This window comes from Patagioenas fasciata, chromosome 1, assembly GCF_037038585.1.
Source record: "Patagioenas fasciata isolate bPatFas1 chromosome 1, bPatFas1.hap1, whole genome shotgun sequence".
Taxonomy (NCBI): Eukaryota; Metazoa; Chordata; class Aves; order Columbiformes; family Columbidae; genus Patagioenas; species Patagioenas fasciata.
Window position 1 is genome coordinate 109,086,360 of NC_092520.1, and position 16,904 is coordinate 109,103,263.

Below are 16,904 nucleotides of genomic sequence, written 5' to 3' on the forward strand. Positions count from 1 at the left end.
CCGTATCTGTGCAAACAGGATCTCTATACTCCTAGGTGCAACAGACAGCCACGGAAGCTATGTGTAAGACAAACTAGATGTTATAAAGATGCTTAAATACTACACTCAGAAAAATTAAGTATTATCCACCTCAAGTTGCACCCTTGAATTTAGCATACTACTTATCATTTTGTCCTTAATCTAAATAAACTATCATAGATCAGAGACATCAGAATACTCTATGAGAGATAAAATGCTTATCAAATGTCTCTGAACATTAAAACAATAGCTAATTTACAATGCTGTAGTCAGATTCTGCATGACTGAAATTTGCAACAGATTAAGACAATACGTTCATAAATTGAGCAAATGCAAACCAAATACTATGGTGAGAAGCAGAATAATGAAAAAAGATTTCCCGTGGCTTTAGGTCTCATATTTGGATTAGCAAGATGCTAGTAAGATCAAAACTCCAAGTAAAACACGCTTCACTAAGAGGCCTCTGATGTTTAATAAGATTGAGCTCATACTGCACCTTTTGACTGAGGAATATTATTAATGGCACCTCTTTTGTATTGCTGAGGAATAACAGTCCTAATATTGGTTAAGATTACCGAGTTATCAACAAAGCAAATTGGGAGACAAAAAATGTGAGGACAAAGGAGAAGTAACAGACACCCAAGGCATTAACCGGTATATTTGCTTAATTGGGAGTTTATCAGGGCTGCTAAGCTCCCACCCTCCTACACCTCAGGCCAACTCCTTTACTTCACGCTGACACTTGTATAATTGCACAGTGAACTGGTCAAAGCCTAACCACTTCAAAAACGAAATTATTTTTTTAGCCAGAAAATCTCCCTGAACCATGAAGTCACAGAAGGAAATTTGGCATCTGAGCAAGAGACCACTGGAACCTCTTCAGTGGGTAGAGATCTGTGACAGCAATGACAAGTTAAATGAGTTTTAACTGATATGAGACGATATAAATATTATTCCTTGGAAAGACAACGTGAAGCACTAGCTTTTAGTCACTAGCGGGGTTCCATAGGGATCCATCTTAGGGTCAGCACTCTTCAATGTCTTCATAAATGACTTAGATTCAGGACTTGAGGGATTACTTAGTAAGTTTGCTGATGACACAAAACTGGGAGGAGCTGTCAATGCTCACGAGGGAATAGAGGCCCTGCAGAGGGATCTGGACACATTGGAGAACGGGCCAACTACCAACCACATGAAGTTCAACAAGAGCAAGTGCCAGATTCTAACCCTGGGACACAGTAACCCTGGCTGTACATACAGACTGGGGGATGAGATGCTGGAGAGCAACTCTGCAGAGAGGGATCTGGGGTTCTGGTTGGCAGCAAGTTGAATATGAGCCAACAGCTGTGCCCTGGCAGCCAAAAGGGCCCACCGTATCCTGGGTGCATTCAGCACAGCATTGCCAGCCAGGCGAGGGAGGCGATTGTCTCGCTCTGCTCTGCACTGGTGTGGCCTCACCCGAAGCACTGTGTGCAGTTCTGGGCAACACAGGATAAAAAAAGATATTAAGCTACTAGAGAGTATCTATAAGAGGGCTACTAAGTTAGTGAAGAGTTTGGAAGGGAAGCTGCATGAGGAGTGGCTAAAGTCACTTGGTTTGTTCAGCCTGGAGGAGACTGAGGGGAGACCTCATGGTGGCTACAGCTGCCTCACAAGGGGAGGAGAAGGGGCAGGTGCTGATCTCTTCTCTCTGGTGACCAATAACAGAACTCAAGGGAACGTCAGGAAGATGTGCCAGGGAAGGTTTAGGTTGGACATTAGGAAAAGGTTCTTCCCCCAGAGGGTGGTGGAGCACTGGAACAGGCTCCCCAGGGAGGTGTCAAGGCCCCAAGCCTGACAGCGTTCAAGAAGAGACTGGACAACGCCCTCAGACACACGGTATGAACTGTGGGGCTGTCATTTGCAGGGACAGGAGTTGGACTCGATGATCCTTGTGGGTCCTTTACAACTCAGGACATATTGTGATTCTTAGCATATAACTGACAGAATATAACTGTTTTGATTCCATGTAAATGAAGCCCATGTACCTCTAAGATATAGAAGTTGCATTATGTCTTCAGAAGGAAAAGGTTCAGGCATCTCACTTCAGGAGCACTACTCTTCACTGTTGCTACAGAGGTTTTGTTTCCATGTAACTGTAGCACTCAACCACCTGCCAAGGCTGAGACACCACTGTTCCACAGTCATTTTCCCAACATTTTCCTGTTATGCTCACCCACCATTTGAACACTAGGAAAAACAAAGGTTTTCCATACCACACACCATGCAACTGCCACCGTCACCTTTCGGCCCTACACCATGAGGCAACCAAGCTGTGGCACGGCCACATTACTTCTTCTGAGAAGTAACTTCACTGGGAAAGTCCTGCTTCCAGCTCAACCGCGTCACAGCCACGCACGGCCGCCCCTCTGCCCTTGGTCCAGCTGTGGCAGGAGTGACGCTGCAGGGGCGCCTGGGGAATACGAGTCTCCGGGGGAAGCCCGGGAATCCGCTGGTGCCCGCAGGCCCAGCCCCGAGCGCTCCCGGGGGAAGCGCAGCAACTCCCGCCCGCCCCGTGCACTCTCACGCCCTCAACTCCGCGTGGAAACCGTTAAAGCTGTCGACCCCGCCGCCCCCCACCCCGCGCAGCAGCCCCAACCGCGCGTCCTCGTTGCCTCGACCCCCCTACCGCCACTGACGCCACGGTGACGGGCAGCAGCGCAAGCCAATGGCGGCCGCTCGGCGCGCCGGAACCGGCGAATAGCGGCGGGCGTGGTGGGCGTGGCTTGGCCGGCTCGGCGGAGAGCGTTAGGGCCGTTGCGAACGATGAGGGAGCGTTCTCAGCGGTCCGGCGGCCCTACCCGTTCCGTCTCCCCTCCCCCGGGGGAACGGCGGGGCGGAGGCGGCCGGGAACCTTACCCTCGGTGGCCATGGCTTGCTGAGGCGGCGGAGTGCGAGGTCTTCCTCGAGCGGGTAGGGCGGCGGAGCGAGCCGCGACTCCGGCACAGGCAGGTGTGGCCAGAATGCGGCGTTGGAAACGGAAGCGGCTTCTCCGACGTGCGCAACAAACCGTTTTGAACCAGTGCGGCTGCGCGCTGGGCACGGGGGCGCGCCTGGCAAACGGGAGCGGGGGGGGTGGGGGCGGTGCCGCCCTCTCCTTCAGCCGCGCGGCCGCGCCCTGGGCAGCCGTCTCGTCCCGGGTGCTGGAGGTGTGATGCTGGGCACCGGCTTTCGTGTTGCGGGTGGTGTCCCGGCGTTTTCTGCGCCCGTCTTGGTTCCCTGGCGCTGCCACACTCTCTGCTAGCTGAGGCCCGGCAGAAGACAAGTGGGTTCGGTTTCATGCCGGCTCCTCTGTCCTCAGGAGGATTAGAGGCTGCTGAGCTGCTCCCCGAGTCCCTCCGGGAAGGCAAAGCTGTGGGTAGCTTCAGGTTGGGCCTCTGCTGTTCTGAAACTGCAGAGCCTCTTGTGTGTGCCATCCATCGCCCCATGTGTCAGCATGCCATAGTGTCTGGTTATCACACCAGCAGGTTCAGTGTTGGTTCTTTGCAAACCACTTGTAGTGGAGAAATCCAGTAACAAAGGGGAATTAAAAGCTGCAAAAGGTTGTTCTCCCAGAACTATATGAAGTCACATGTTAGGACTCCGGTTCATACAGGGACACTATGGGCCTTTAGGATGGACAAAATGTAGACATTTCAGCCTCACCTATTGATACTAACAATTCTGTGCTTTTTGCCCTACTGATACTGAAAAGTCAGCAAAAGACTCTTTAAGCAGGCACTTTTATTCCAGTGCACTGGACGCTTGGAGGATTGCTCCTCTAATCGAGCATGCACGTGATTTGCACTTCTCGGTATTTATTACATGCATCTATTGCATATTCATTTGTTTCTACCGCTTAGATAATGCAATAAACATAAATTATTTACATAACCCTGCCCTTTGCTGACTGCTGCTGAGTAAGCTTTTAGTAAATACCAAAAGAAAGTACTTTTTAAAAGGAGAACATTAAAGGTTGGAGAGTAAATACTGGTAATAACATAATAGTCCTGTGCCAGCCTTGTAAATATATAAATTAACTTGACCGCTTAGGTACTGAATGCCATGTTCTTACAGATTTTTAATGTCCTTTATTCATCAAAATGGTTTTATCTGGTGATTTTTTTTTTTTTTCAGCTTTGGAGGCTTGTAACAGAACTAGGCCACCCAACCAAGATTCAATGTGATTCATTAACAGATTGGCCAAGGCACAGGTTCAGTCACGTTACTTTTCTCAGTCTCAATGAAAGCCATAGTGTGAATTTCCACAGGAAACTCATTGGATGATTGCTTATTTTGTAGATGTGTGGTTTTTTGAGTGGTATGAAAAGAAAGCAGCCTGACATTAAATCAAAACTATCACAAAACCACTCTTAGAGGGCAAGGTTTCTCTTATTTGTTCAGGTGCCATTAGCAAAAAGGCTTATTATTCTGCCTTATTAGTACCTCACTGCTAGGTATGGAGAATGTTGCTGTAATATAGATAAACAGTCTGAATTAACCTATATGTTGATCAGGAAATGGCATTTCCTTGGCCTTTGTAATTCTTCTTTGTGGACTGGAGGAGGTGTTCCTGCCTCTCCTCTCACCCCAGATGAACTGAAAAGGGAGACATAGAGGCAGTTGTCTCCTCACAGGAATAGCTTATGGTTTGCAGCCTTTTTGTGAAATGACAATAATCAGAAGTATTAGTGTCAGAGCCTGATAATCTTCCAATAAAAAATAAATTGACAGCTTCCTATTTAGAGTGAAATTGCACAAAGGCTACCACTCCTCTTCATGATGCTGTCACTGCCATCACTGTTTTGCACAGCTTTTTAATTTATCTTCTAAGAAGACAGTAAACTTCACTGAGAATGCTGACATCTGTTTTAGGACAAATTCCTCTTAATGTTCAGAGTGGTTTTCTGATTTTCCAGCTCTGGGGAAGTTTAAATGGCAATGCACTTGAATCTAGTGGGAAACCCTGTATTTGGTTTCTTATCTGTTGACCTGTCCTTGAGCTTACGTTGGAGGATCCAAACAAAGGCACCGAAACACCTTTCCTTCTCTTGGCTGCCCAGCCTGGGAGGTGCTGTTGCCTTCTCAAGTGTCCCCACCCTTGGCTTAAACTTGCCCTGAAAGCCCATACACACAGCACATATCCCTGGGGCTGCTGGGGCAAAAGGAACTGTCAGCCTGCCTCTGCCTCTGCACAATGGGCTCTTCCAAATGCCCCACCTTACAGGTGTGATAACAGGAGTGTTCCTCACTGAGAAGACTGGCCTTCTGTGCTGGTTTAACTGAAACTGAATTAATTTTCTTCATGCAGTTAGAAACCCTTCTTTTTCATACGCAGCACGGTCATTGTTTGGATTTAGCTTGAGAATAATAAGATAGCACTGTGGGACAGAATTAATGTTTTTCATTAAGTAACTGTCCAGTGTTTTAAAGTTGGTATGAAGACAATATAAGAACTTAATGTTATCCTAACTGTTATCTGGGAGACCAAGGTCTATCTGGGCTTTCTCTCTGCAGTGTGAGGCAGTAAGGAAGGGGGCCATAGATGGGACAGACCTTGACTGACATTCAGGCTGATAAATAAGAATATTCTATGCCATTAGTGTTAACCTTCTCATTTAATGAGTGTTTGGTTTTCTGGCTGAGGAGACCCGTTCCAGTTCTGCTCTGTTCCAAATGAGTTCCCTTTGGGATTTCCTTTAGTTTGGCTTTTTACTGTTTTGCTGTTTTGTAGTTGGCCTCTGGGCCTTTTTGCCCTTTGTGCTCTCTCCGTGAGATCGGCTGTTCAGGCCCAGGGTGCTACCTTTGCAGGACTGCCTGCTTGGAACAGACTGAGTTTGTGAAGAAGAGCATCACTAATTTTATATTTTCTTTTATTTTATATATATTAGTAGTAGTATCAGTATATTAGTATTGTTTTGTTATTTTATTCAACTGTTTTTATCTCAGTCTACAAGCTTCTTCCTTCCTTTTTGATTTTCTCCCCTATTTGGGGGTAGCAGGCGGGTGGGGAGTGAGTGAGCAGCTATCGTGGTTTTGATTGCTACCTGGAGTTAAACCACGACAGTGGCTGTGATCCGGTGATCAGGCCCGTATCCATTGCTTCCCGGACTGTGTCTGTGTTATGCAGAGCAGCAGATGTGACCAGCAGTGCTTTCAAGAGCAGGCACTAACACTCAGTACTTGCAATGAATGCCTGCACTAGTCCCTTCTCTTAAACAGGATTTTTTCTTGTGGATCGATGCCCCTGTTTCTGATAAATGCTTCAGCAAGAGATGGAGATTAAGACATGCCTCCTGCTTGTTGGCTCAAGGAGGAACCCACCGACTTGCATGTGTGGGCTGAGTTGCCAGGTCTCTGAGAACACTATAGGAAGAGTGTAAAGGAAGTTTTGTTGGGTGGACGTTGAATTTCACCTTGGGGAGAAGGTGTCAACATTTTCGATGTAGCATCTAAGTTTTAGCACCCATGTGCTTTATTATCCTCTAAAAAAACCCCCAAACCCATTATTCTTCCCATGCATGGTTATATACATTCCTTATAAATACCCACACAGCATGGTGGGATGCTTTCCTGAGAAGCAGGATAGTACAACCTGAGAAACCCTTGTGTAATGCAGTGATACTATTTATAGTATGGAGTTTATATTATCACTGGATGGGCCTGACAATTGTATGCCATGTACACGTACCCAAAGGTACACACTGAAGCCTGAATTTTAGAAAGACTCACTGATTTCACATATAGATAATTACAATTATTTCACCTTGTATATATTAAAAAGCACTGGTTATATTTTAGGTTAACCTAATGTTTAATCTTCTCTTCCATTGAGCATGAAAAAAATATACAGGCATACAGCAGGCAGAGGAAAAGCAGCTTGTGCCTGCCTCTAGAGGTTAAGTTCTTTCTACAGGTCTTGCTTATCTGTATTTCTGGATTGGGAAGGCACACAGTACATCAGGAAATGATCTACATAATCATTAACTGCTTGACCATCTGGTTAAAACAAATGTTAGACAAACTGATTCCCACTTGGAGCCTACTCTAAGAACACAGCTATTGGGACAATGCCTGTATCCTTGCAAAGCATGATTGCAGATAGCCCAGCAGCATCCTCCAAAGCTGACTTTTTTTTTTCCTGTGCTCTAAGGCACCAGATGTGCGCATTGCAGCACTTCTTTTTTTTTCTGGAAACATTTTTAAAATACCAAGTACAGTGTGAAAAAGCTACTGACAAAATGATAGCTAAACCCAAAGTTTCATGACACGAATCTTCCCCTCCACTTTTCCTGCAAGTATGCAATTTTTGAAGACACATGCAGGGGCTATCATTTAAGCACTTAGCTTCCATGTCCTGACTTCTGAACCTACTGATAACCAAACTGTTTTAAGCTAAAGTAGTGTTTGCACTTCTAAGTTTCTCTTCAGAATTTATGGCCTGCCTTTTCCCCATGGCTTGCTTTATCTGATAAGGTTCAGTCACTGGATTCTCTATACCTTGGGTCTGAAATGTTTCAATTTGTTTTGTTTTTCAGCTGCAGATAATGTAGCAGTCTTTCCACTATTTTTCATCCCAGCTTCCTTTCTCTTACCTTTTTCTTATCAATAAAAGACATGAGGCAAATTCAGCAGTCTTTATATTCTGGCAAAATTGTACTTGTGGGCAAAATTCCACTTAAAGTCAATGACAACTTGGATACAGATTTCCCTAGTTTATTAAAAAAAAAAAAAAGTTTAAGAGAAAACCTTTAGAAATCGCATACTTGTAGTCCATAGAACAGGCTTCATATCTAATCACAAGAAAGTAAGGAGAAGGTGTAATTTAATTGCAATCACGTTTATTTGCTGTTTCTATACACACTTTCTAGGTAATCAAACTTTTCTGACACATTTTTCGAGAGGGATTCACAATGAAACTGTCACCGTTTTTACTAAAAATAAATACAAGACTTAAAGTGTTGCACAGCTCTAAAATATACAAAGGCTTGGATTTAATGTAAACTTTGAAAACATTTTACAAAAGAAACCATCTTTGCAACAATTTAAAAAGTTCGTATTTACAAATATTACAAAAATACAAAATGGATGCAAGTCCATAAACCATTGTCTTTTCTGCCAGCATGAACTGGTGCTAGTACCAAAATAGTTACACTGTAACCTTCTTATTTTTTTTTTTTTTTTAATTCTTTAAGTCATAACCTACAGTATTTCTCTATCTGCCACCACTGTAGCAAATGCACTCAATCACTGACCTTTGGCAAAAGCAAACATATGCTTTATTTGCTACAACTATTCCATGTCCTCTATGCTGCCACAACAAAAACAACAACAAAAAGAAAAAAAAAAATTAAAAAAATTTAAAAGGGGGAAAAATGTTATTTTTAAGAACACACAGCTGTATAACTTCAGAAATCATTTCTGTAACATCAGTGCAAACAACAGAACAGTAGGTTGAAATGACAGTTCAGTGGTTCCCTGATGCATGTTCTGTACCCTGTCTCAAGAGGTGAGTTGACATTCCCTTTGCTTTACGGCTTGTGCTCTGGTGCCTTAATGGCAACACTACAGAGGTCCCCACCATTTGTCTTCCTCTGACTCCCACATTGTTATGAATTTTGTTCTTCATAGTGGATTTAGAATCTCTCTTTATTTGGGTTTCAATCTGCTAAATGTAAACTAGGAAATTAAACGAAAGAAGGAATACTATCTTATAATGGGATTGTTCTGTGGCTGTTTTGTACGTGAAGTATTGCCTCGTTCCAGTCAGAAACATTTTTTTAGTGTATATACTTATAGTCTCTATGAAATTATTGACTTGCAATAAAAAGTGATATCATCTAAGTCAATTCAGTTGAATTCTCTTTACAGTTTTGAATGACTGTTTAACTCAGGACTATTAAACATGTTGTAGAAGTGCTCCTGGTAAAATTTTAAGGAAAATGACTGAAGATGATAAACTAAGGATTTGCTGCCCAATATCTAACTTCCGTTCCTCATGTCCTCCAGATAGTGGCTTGTTATATGCTAAATATTCCCTCTTAAAACATTCTCATTCATTCACTTCACTTGTGTTCAGCCTTATTCTCTTAACCAAGCTACTAATGTGATTAGCCTTTTGTTTCCAAAACCTTGCTCCCGCTACCTCCTTGAAAACTATATTAGACTTCTAGATTATTTAGATTTCCCAATTATTTTGCAGCCTTTCAGCTGATAGACCACCCCTCTTCCCAACACACGTAGCACATGCACAGCGACTCTACATCACACACCGAACGCAACCAGGCTACACAGGAGGATGTTAGGAAACCCTAAATAATATATTTCTTGTGGTAGACGTGCTAGATGAAATCAGACATGAACCTTATGGGGAATAACACTTGGGATTTCTTAAACCATTCTGACTTGCTCAGACTCTCTAAAATCACAACAGTTTTAGGTAGAAACTCTCTCATTAAAACACGCCCTACCTTCTTTTAAAAGCTCTCAGCTATATGCATTACACGATTAAAAGCAAAAAAAACCCAGTAAAAAACAATTTTACACCTCCCACTTCCCTATCATTTACTTATGCTTAAAGCCAGCTTTTAGTTGCTTTCTTTAGTACCAAAGTATGCTCTTTCTGCCATCCTACTCGACCTGTCCTACTGCACACCACATTCATCCTCGCGCTATTTTCTCTGCACTACCCTTTCCTTTGTTCCAAACCACATCCTACAGCAACCAACACCATCAGTTTTGGACAGAGGGCCTTGTTCTCTGAGTAGCATGAACAGGGCTACATCAATGGAAACCATGGTGGTCCAAAGGAGAATCAGGCCTGTTGTTATTATCTCGATTAAAAATCAAGAGTATAAAGCGACTCACGGGTTTAGTTTTAAAAGTACATGTTCTTGCAGTTTTAAGATGAGAAAATTCAAGTAACTTCAAGTAATTCAGATTTTATTTCCCTGCCTTCACTTGTATCAAAGCAGCTGCTTTGATTTGTCTCCTTTCCCTCCCCACCCCACTCCCTCACCCTGTTCTGTGTTTCTGGTAAAACCAGACAAGATCCCAACTGTATGTGGCTGGCACAATGAACCAGAGCTTTCCCCTTCCCAGCTCAGCAATGAATATAAATAATGCATACAGATACCTATTTCCCAGCTAGGTTTTCACAGTGTCGTTTTTGTAAATATTTAGGTAGCATGAATCTCATCAGCACAAAGAGAAAGCTTCACTGAAAATTCATTGCGGATATTTACTGATAAATCGAAAGCGCTTCTTGCATGCTTATAATTTATTTGTTTCCTTTACGAACCAGAAACTGATCATGTTTAAAGATTATAATTACGAGGTTATGACTGTGTTATGTATCCCAATAGCCTAATAGGAATATGAAAGTTAAGTACTATTTTCTTCTCACACCTATCCTCTCTGAAGCGATCCCTGCAAGAATAAAGGCCCAGGGGAGGCTGTGGGATGGGACCCTCTGGGTCTTTGCATCAGTCATGACTTTGCTCTGTTGGAAGCACGCTCACCTTCCCCATCGATCCTCATGGTAACCCTCCCAGCTGTGCTTTTCAGTTAGCTTCTTTGGAGCTGCCTTAGAAAGACAAATGGTTACTTTAATCGCATCGCAGTCAGCCTTTCTATTGCCTCCGCTAAGGCAGAGAATTCCTCCTTTCCACTGCTCAATTTCCATCCTTCAGGCTTGTTGCACTGAAAGTGGTTATCGGTGGCCATGTGAATTTTTTATGCTTGATATGAAAATGGTATTCACAGAATACAGTTATTACATTTGACTTCTTTCATCTTCTATAAACAAAGCTGTTATGCAGTAAATAATTTGCCATGTCCACTTTTTGATAATTCTATTTACAAATTTTTATCAAAAATATGGTATTTACATATGTTAAGTTCTTCTAAATTTTGTTTCAGCTCATTTTAGTGTAGAAAAATACCAATCCTCAAGAGCTTTTTTCTTTCTTTCTTCCTAGGGAAGCACTACAGTGAGGGAATGGGTAACTTCTGGAACAAACAAACAAAAACCAGCCCCCCCTCCAAAAACAAACAAAAAAACCAAAGTCACTTTTAAGTCTATGAAAAGTATATAGCCTTGAAATATACAGTGACAAAGGAAATGAGAGTGGGATAAACCAAATGGAGCTAAAAGAAAATAGAACAGACATAGCATATCTTCCTCCTTTTAGAAAATGTAGTGTAATAAATAGCTACAGCTGTAGTCCTCTGTTTCCCCAACATCTTATAAACACAAACACATTTAAGCATCGATATTGCCCTGCAATTTTTTTCTTTTTTTTTTTTGTTTGTTTTTTTGACTGCTACAGCATTGGCCTCTTATATTCACATCCTTCCAGAACCCGAGTGGTGTCAGCAGCCCGTCCCTGGCGCCTGTGCAGCTTACGCTGAGCTCTGAGAAGACCGATCGTCGTGGGGGCTGCCATCCGAATTCTCCGTCTCTCCTTCGGAGATTGCCTGCATCGGCGTGTTGTACAGCCGGCAGCGCACGCTGTACCGGCTGCTGCTGGCTGCCGGCGGCGCCCGTGAGCGCCCCACTCTCGAAGACGCCGACATGGGAAAGCTCTTGGAGGAGAATCCTTCTGCATTGACCCTAGGGGAGCAGGGGGAAAGTGGGGACAATGCATCGGGGCTCGCTGTGGGGGAAGACTCCTCCAGGCTTTGGGGGGCTTCTGCTGTCAGCTCTCCGGGAGACTTGGGCAAAATAGGACTTTTCAGAATTTCCGTGGCAGACATCCTGTAGCTGGAATCGGATCGGCTGCCCTTTTTCAGGAGCAGTAGTTTGAACTCCTCACTGGATGTGTTTGATTTCTTGGCATTCCTGTATATGAGCCCAGGGGACCTCTGGCTGCTAATGGGAGTGGCCATGCTGCTGGCCGGTTGCACATTGCTGGTGGGCAGCGTGCTGCTGGCAGGGGGCTGGCTGCTAGTTCCAGACGAAGCTCTCAACCTGTTTCTTACAGAAAGGTCTCCAGAATCCTTTCTCCCGAGAACTTTCCTTTTTGATCTGTAAAAGCACAAAGGAACACTCTTTCATACATTATCGTTGTAGAATAACACTTAAAGCTGTTCTGGAGTTTCACAGATTGACTGTGCTTTCATATTAGCTAGAGCTCTCATAATCCCTCTGTCAAATATCAGAGGCTAGCAGTGACTGATAGCACTTTGAGCTGTGATAGCTCTTATGCAATGAATGAGGCACTGAGCCAGAGTCTCTCTCAACATCACCCATCTTTTAGGTTATAATAGTACTCAGTGTAACCAATTCAATATCAGACATCTGTAATTTCAGTTGTGATCACAAATTTCAGATGAATACATAATACTCTGAAGAGATGCCTTTTCATCATTCTTGCTGCAATGACTCACTCACTGGAACAGAGCTAGTGGGCAGAAGGCAGGAACCACTGCGGGTAGTTTTCTTTGGAGACATATGTTTGTTAGAGAGAATGGCCTGATGTTGTTACCTGTAAAGCATCCTACACATCCCATGCAGATACTCGGAGTGCATATCAGACCATAATAAAGCATATTTTAAAAGCTGCTTTTCAGAAAATGAATAAAATAAAATAAAAAAGGTGCTTTCATGACAAGACTTAACCACTGAATAACCATCCTATGGCTATTGTTAGTGGGCAACTGTGCAGGGCTTTGTGTTACTGTTTTCCGTTGCCACAAGGTTAGTTCACCTGTGAATGACTGCAAACAGATCCTCTGTAGTGCGGGGTTTGTTTGGAGACACAAAGACATCCTCAGCATCAGCCTGCGATTCCTCACTCAGTGGAGAGATGATGGACTCATCGCTTGGAGAAGACTCTAGAAACACAGAAAGAGGCCACACTGTGAGTCAGACCCCACCGTGCTTTGCAACAGCACAACCAAACGGCCGATACCACCATAGAGACTAAGCTAAACATTGTGTATGTTCCATCTTGGAGCCCATAAAGGGGGCACCGCTAGGGATCGAAACTGGGATCTCCCATTTACTGTGATAACAAGGCTCCTCTGTACCCATGGCTAGCGCTCCTCCCATTTTTCAGCTGAAATGCAGCACAAGGGAGGAAATAAATATCAGAGAAATACACTTTGAATATACTGAAAAAGTATAAAATATCTTTGGACTGGCTGGTCAGCTAACAGATATGGGGAGCTCTGTGCTTAAACCTACAGAGGCAACTCCAGCCTGCTTTTTGACTGTGCTACCAGTCAAGTCCAAAACCACATGGTGGGGTGTCATGCAGATAGACTTCACAACTGACCTTTCAGCGAAGGCTCGTCCACGCTGCCTGCTGTCTCGTCCGCTCTGCTGTCATCAGAGGCACTTTTGGTTGGGATACCTGATGCAATATCATTTTCCTGCTTGCAACTCGCTTCGCTGAGTGAACTCACTGCCACTGTCTCCATGTCATAACTGATATTCCCAGGCACATGGTGGATTAGATCAGGCTGGTGCTTAAGCTGATCACTGATGGCCACTCCCTCAGCCTCAGCTGGGCTTTCGCCGGCAGGCCCAGCTTCCAGCCTCCTGTCACCACCTGCCGAGAGCTCTCTCTGAGCCTGCTCTTGCTGAAGGTCATGCTCTGTTTCTGCTCCCTGGCTGGGTTTCTTTGCTTCATCATCACCTGTGAGGACAGCTGAGCCCTTCTCAAACCCATCTGTGGAGATGGCACACCTCTGATTCAGAGCACTTTCTGGCAAGTGCTCAGCGGTTGGGTACATTTGGTCCTTCCCAGGTTTGATTTCAACCAGACCCATGCCTGCTGAAGTTACAGCTTCTCGCTCACAGCTATTCTGCCCACTGAAAGAGGAGCTCTTCTCTAAAGGTGGCTTTCCAGGGCCGGCTTCTGCTGGGGAAGCATCGATGTATGACATTATGGCTTCCTCTGTAGAGTACTGGCGCGATATCGGTTTCTTAGCTAAGAGTGGCTTAATTTTGCCTGGAGAAACATCAGTCGCCATCAAGGTGGTCTCCTGTATGCAGAGCAGGTCTGGCACATTGCCTTTCTGTTTCCCTCCTTCAGGCTTGTTGACTGCCCGGAGGTGGACAGACTTGAGAACAGAGGGCGTGATGGCGAGGGCGGAGGGAGGGCTGGGATGCAGGGCTTCCCCGACCGCGCTCTGCTTGCCGTGGCTGAAGGCATGCAGCTGGTGCCTGTGGGCAAAGGGCTTGCTCAAGACGTTGTGAAGAGCACTTAGGTCGAGGTGAGTAGGAGGTATAATTGGAAGTTCGAGGTCTTTGCTCACCGAGGCGGTGCTGTCTTTCGAGACCGGCTGCTGCAGCGATGACTTCCTCTCTGGCACTTTGGGCTTCCTCTTGCTTCCCCCTGGAGACAAGGGTCCCGAAAAGAAAGCCGTCGGAAAAGAAGAGGTGGGTGTCTCCGACTGGCTGGAGTACCCGCTGGAGGGTGAAGCTAACCCCGCCAGCTTCTCTGGGGAGGCCAGCTTAAATTCATTATCGACCGAAGGGAGAGATGGGGTGGTGGCTCGTGATCCAGACTGGGACGTCTGGGATTCGGAGCTCTCTGGTGACTTGATGCACTCTATGACTGTAGTACCCGTAGCAGTGCTTGAATTGGACAAGGACCTGTAAGGATCGCTGGATTTCAAGTCGTTCAGAAGCCAGAGGTCTGCATAGTGAGGTTGTTCAGCACCTTCGTCTTTAAAGGAGGGGATATCAGTGGTGTCGAACGGAGTGTCCTTTAACCCACCATCGCCTTGGTTTGCCCAGGGAAGCTCCTGCTTGGCTGGCAGGTTGGGGCCTTCCACTCGGGAAGGTGTGTTTGAAAACTCAAGGGGCAGCTTCATCTCCCTGGCAGTGTGAGACACATGCTGCCCACCACTGATCTTTGGTTCTTTCTTGTCAGGAAGGTCAGTGCTGCCCTCCGATTTCCTCAAAGATGAGCTTCGTTTTGGTGGGGCTGGCTTTGCCTTTGGTTTCTTCAGCGAGATACTTTGCCGTCCCTGTCTCCTGTGGCTCATGCGCTCCTGCCAGGCACAGTCAGTCAGGCTGGAGGTCACACTCCCAGGCTGGCCGCTCTCGGGGCCTGGGGCTGCATAGTTGCAAATATAGCTTTTATTACCCTTGAGACCGCAGTCAAAGTGCATGGAGGTATAGTATCCTTCGGTATCCACGGAAAAGTGTGAGCTAGTGTCTGCCTTGTCAGAGGGGGTCTTTTCGAGGAAGCTGTCATAGGTGGCCATGCTGGTGAAGCTGGGGCACCCCAGGCTGTCTGCCTTTGGGCGCTCGGGGCTGAAGTCCTGGCGACAGGAGGCGTCGTGGTGATGGTGCAGGTAGTTCCACTCGCTGTCACTCGTGTTGCTGTTGTTGGGGTCATCTAGTAAATCCGCCACAGTGGAGGTGAACGAGCTCGCCCTGTGGCCCCTGACCTTGTCTGTGTGGTCACCAAACTGCTCTGTGATGAAGATGCTGGAGTCCTCATTGGCATTGGGAGCAGTGTTGAGCGACAGCTCGGAGTCACAGTGTGAAGAGCCCGTCAGCGGAGGAGAGGCAGCAGGAGGAATGGTTTCGGACGTCTGGGAGGGACATGTGGAGCTGCTCCCACTCCAGTTGCCACTGGAGGACTGGTGGTCATCTTTCTGGTCCATGTGGCTGCTGAGCAGGACTCCTGCCGTGGAGATAGAGTGAATGGGGCTCCCGAAAGTGTCTGAGTTGGATGAAATCTCACAGCTGCCCGAATCAGCCATCCTTGACAGCCGCGATCTCCCCCTCTCACCAATGCTGTGTTCAGGGCTGTGCAGGTGCTGAGGACAAGTTAAACCAATGGGCTGACGCTCTTGTGAACCCTGCTTGCTCAAGATTTCCTTCCCCTTTTTCGGCATCCTCTCCTGGCCACCTAGGAAGTGCTCTGCTTCGTACCCTGTACTCTTGCTGGTGGCATCCTGATGGCCCTCACTGGCCCGGCCGCCCTCGCGAGGAAGGCTGCGCGAGCGGATGCGGTTGCTGACAGCGGTGGTGAAGACGGCATCCCCGTTGTCCGCCAGCACCAAGATATTGCCAGCGGAGTGGGAGAGCGAAGCGACAACGCTCTGACCCCTCTGGGCGCGGATCCGGCGCCGGGAAGGAGCAGCTATCAGGATTTCTTCTGTCTGGCACTCGGAGTCCCGGGTCCCCGACCTCCTGCTGCTGGAGCTGGAGAAGTCCGGGTTTGCGTGCACAATCACATTGCGCTCTCTCGCCACCGGCGACTCGTCTGAATCTAGGACACATGGAGAGCTGGGTGAGTGGGAAACAGCTCCACGTTCCCTGGCACGAGATGACCCGCGGAGCAACCCAAGAAGCATTATCTGCTGTATTCTTTCTTTTTTAATCTTGCTGAGCACTGGACCCGATTTAACTTTGCTATAAAGAGTATATAAGGAAGATCTCAGCCCAGTGAGGTGGGGAAATTTGCCTAGTCCTGCAATGTGATCTCAGTTCTCCTATTTCTGCAACGCGATCGCACATGGAGCTGATCTTGCTGTGGTAAATATTAAGATAAATATTAAGATTTCAGGTTTTATCACTCTATTTCAACTAGTTAAAAGGCAGTTTTCAGGAGTGGCTGCTGCACAAAACACTCCATAGGCTTCTAAAACTAATTCTACTCTGACTACCTATCTGTTCAGAATTTCCATTATCAGCTTCTTTACTACCAAGAATATTTGCAAGGCAACCCCATCTTTCTTTCATAGGTTCTCTGGTTGCTTGTTCCCTATGATAAACACATTCCTTCTGCTTCCCATCAAGTTTCTTGGCAACAGACCGAGATACCAGAGCCATCTTCAGGTGCAGATGAACATTAATAAATAGTTTGGTTTTGAGTTAATATCAATTTTACACTGGATTT

General features: G+C 45.8%; 2 protein-coding genes across 7 annotated transcripts in view; both read right to left on the reverse strand.

Annotated features, from left to right (window-relative positions):
• BEND2 (BEN domain containing 2) overlaps nt 1–10,575 on the reverse strand; it is a 36,644-nt gene extending 26,069 nt beyond the window's left edge. Inside the window, exons 1-3 of the mRNA XM_071813283.1 lie at nt 10,557–10,575; nt 10,442–10,464; nt 2,917–3,301 (exon numbers count right to left, since the gene is read on the reverse strand). Of these exons, the coding sequence (XP_071669384.1) occupies nt 2,917–3,301; nt 10,442–10,464; nt 10,557–10,575 (427 nt within the window). The remainder of the gene's footprint in view (nt 1–2,916; nt 3,302–10,441; nt 10,465–10,556) is intronic.
• NHS (NHS actin remodeling regulator) overlaps nt 7,861–16,904 on the reverse strand; it is a 262,192-nt gene continuing 253,148 nt past the window's right edge. For all 6 annotated transcript variants that reach the window (XM_071812648.1, XM_065857834.2, XM_071812655.1 and 3 more), the window contains 3 exons: nt 13,317–16,274; nt 12,747–12,873; nt 7,861–12,064 (listed from right to left, as the gene is read on the reverse strand). In XM_071812648.1, the coding sequence (XP_071668749.1) occupies nt 11,440–12,064; nt 12,747–12,873; nt 13,317–16,274 (3,710 nt within the window). In that variant the 3' untranslated portion in view covers nt 7,861–11,439. The remainder of the gene's footprint in view (nt 12,065–12,746; nt 12,874–13,316; nt 16,275–16,904) is intronic.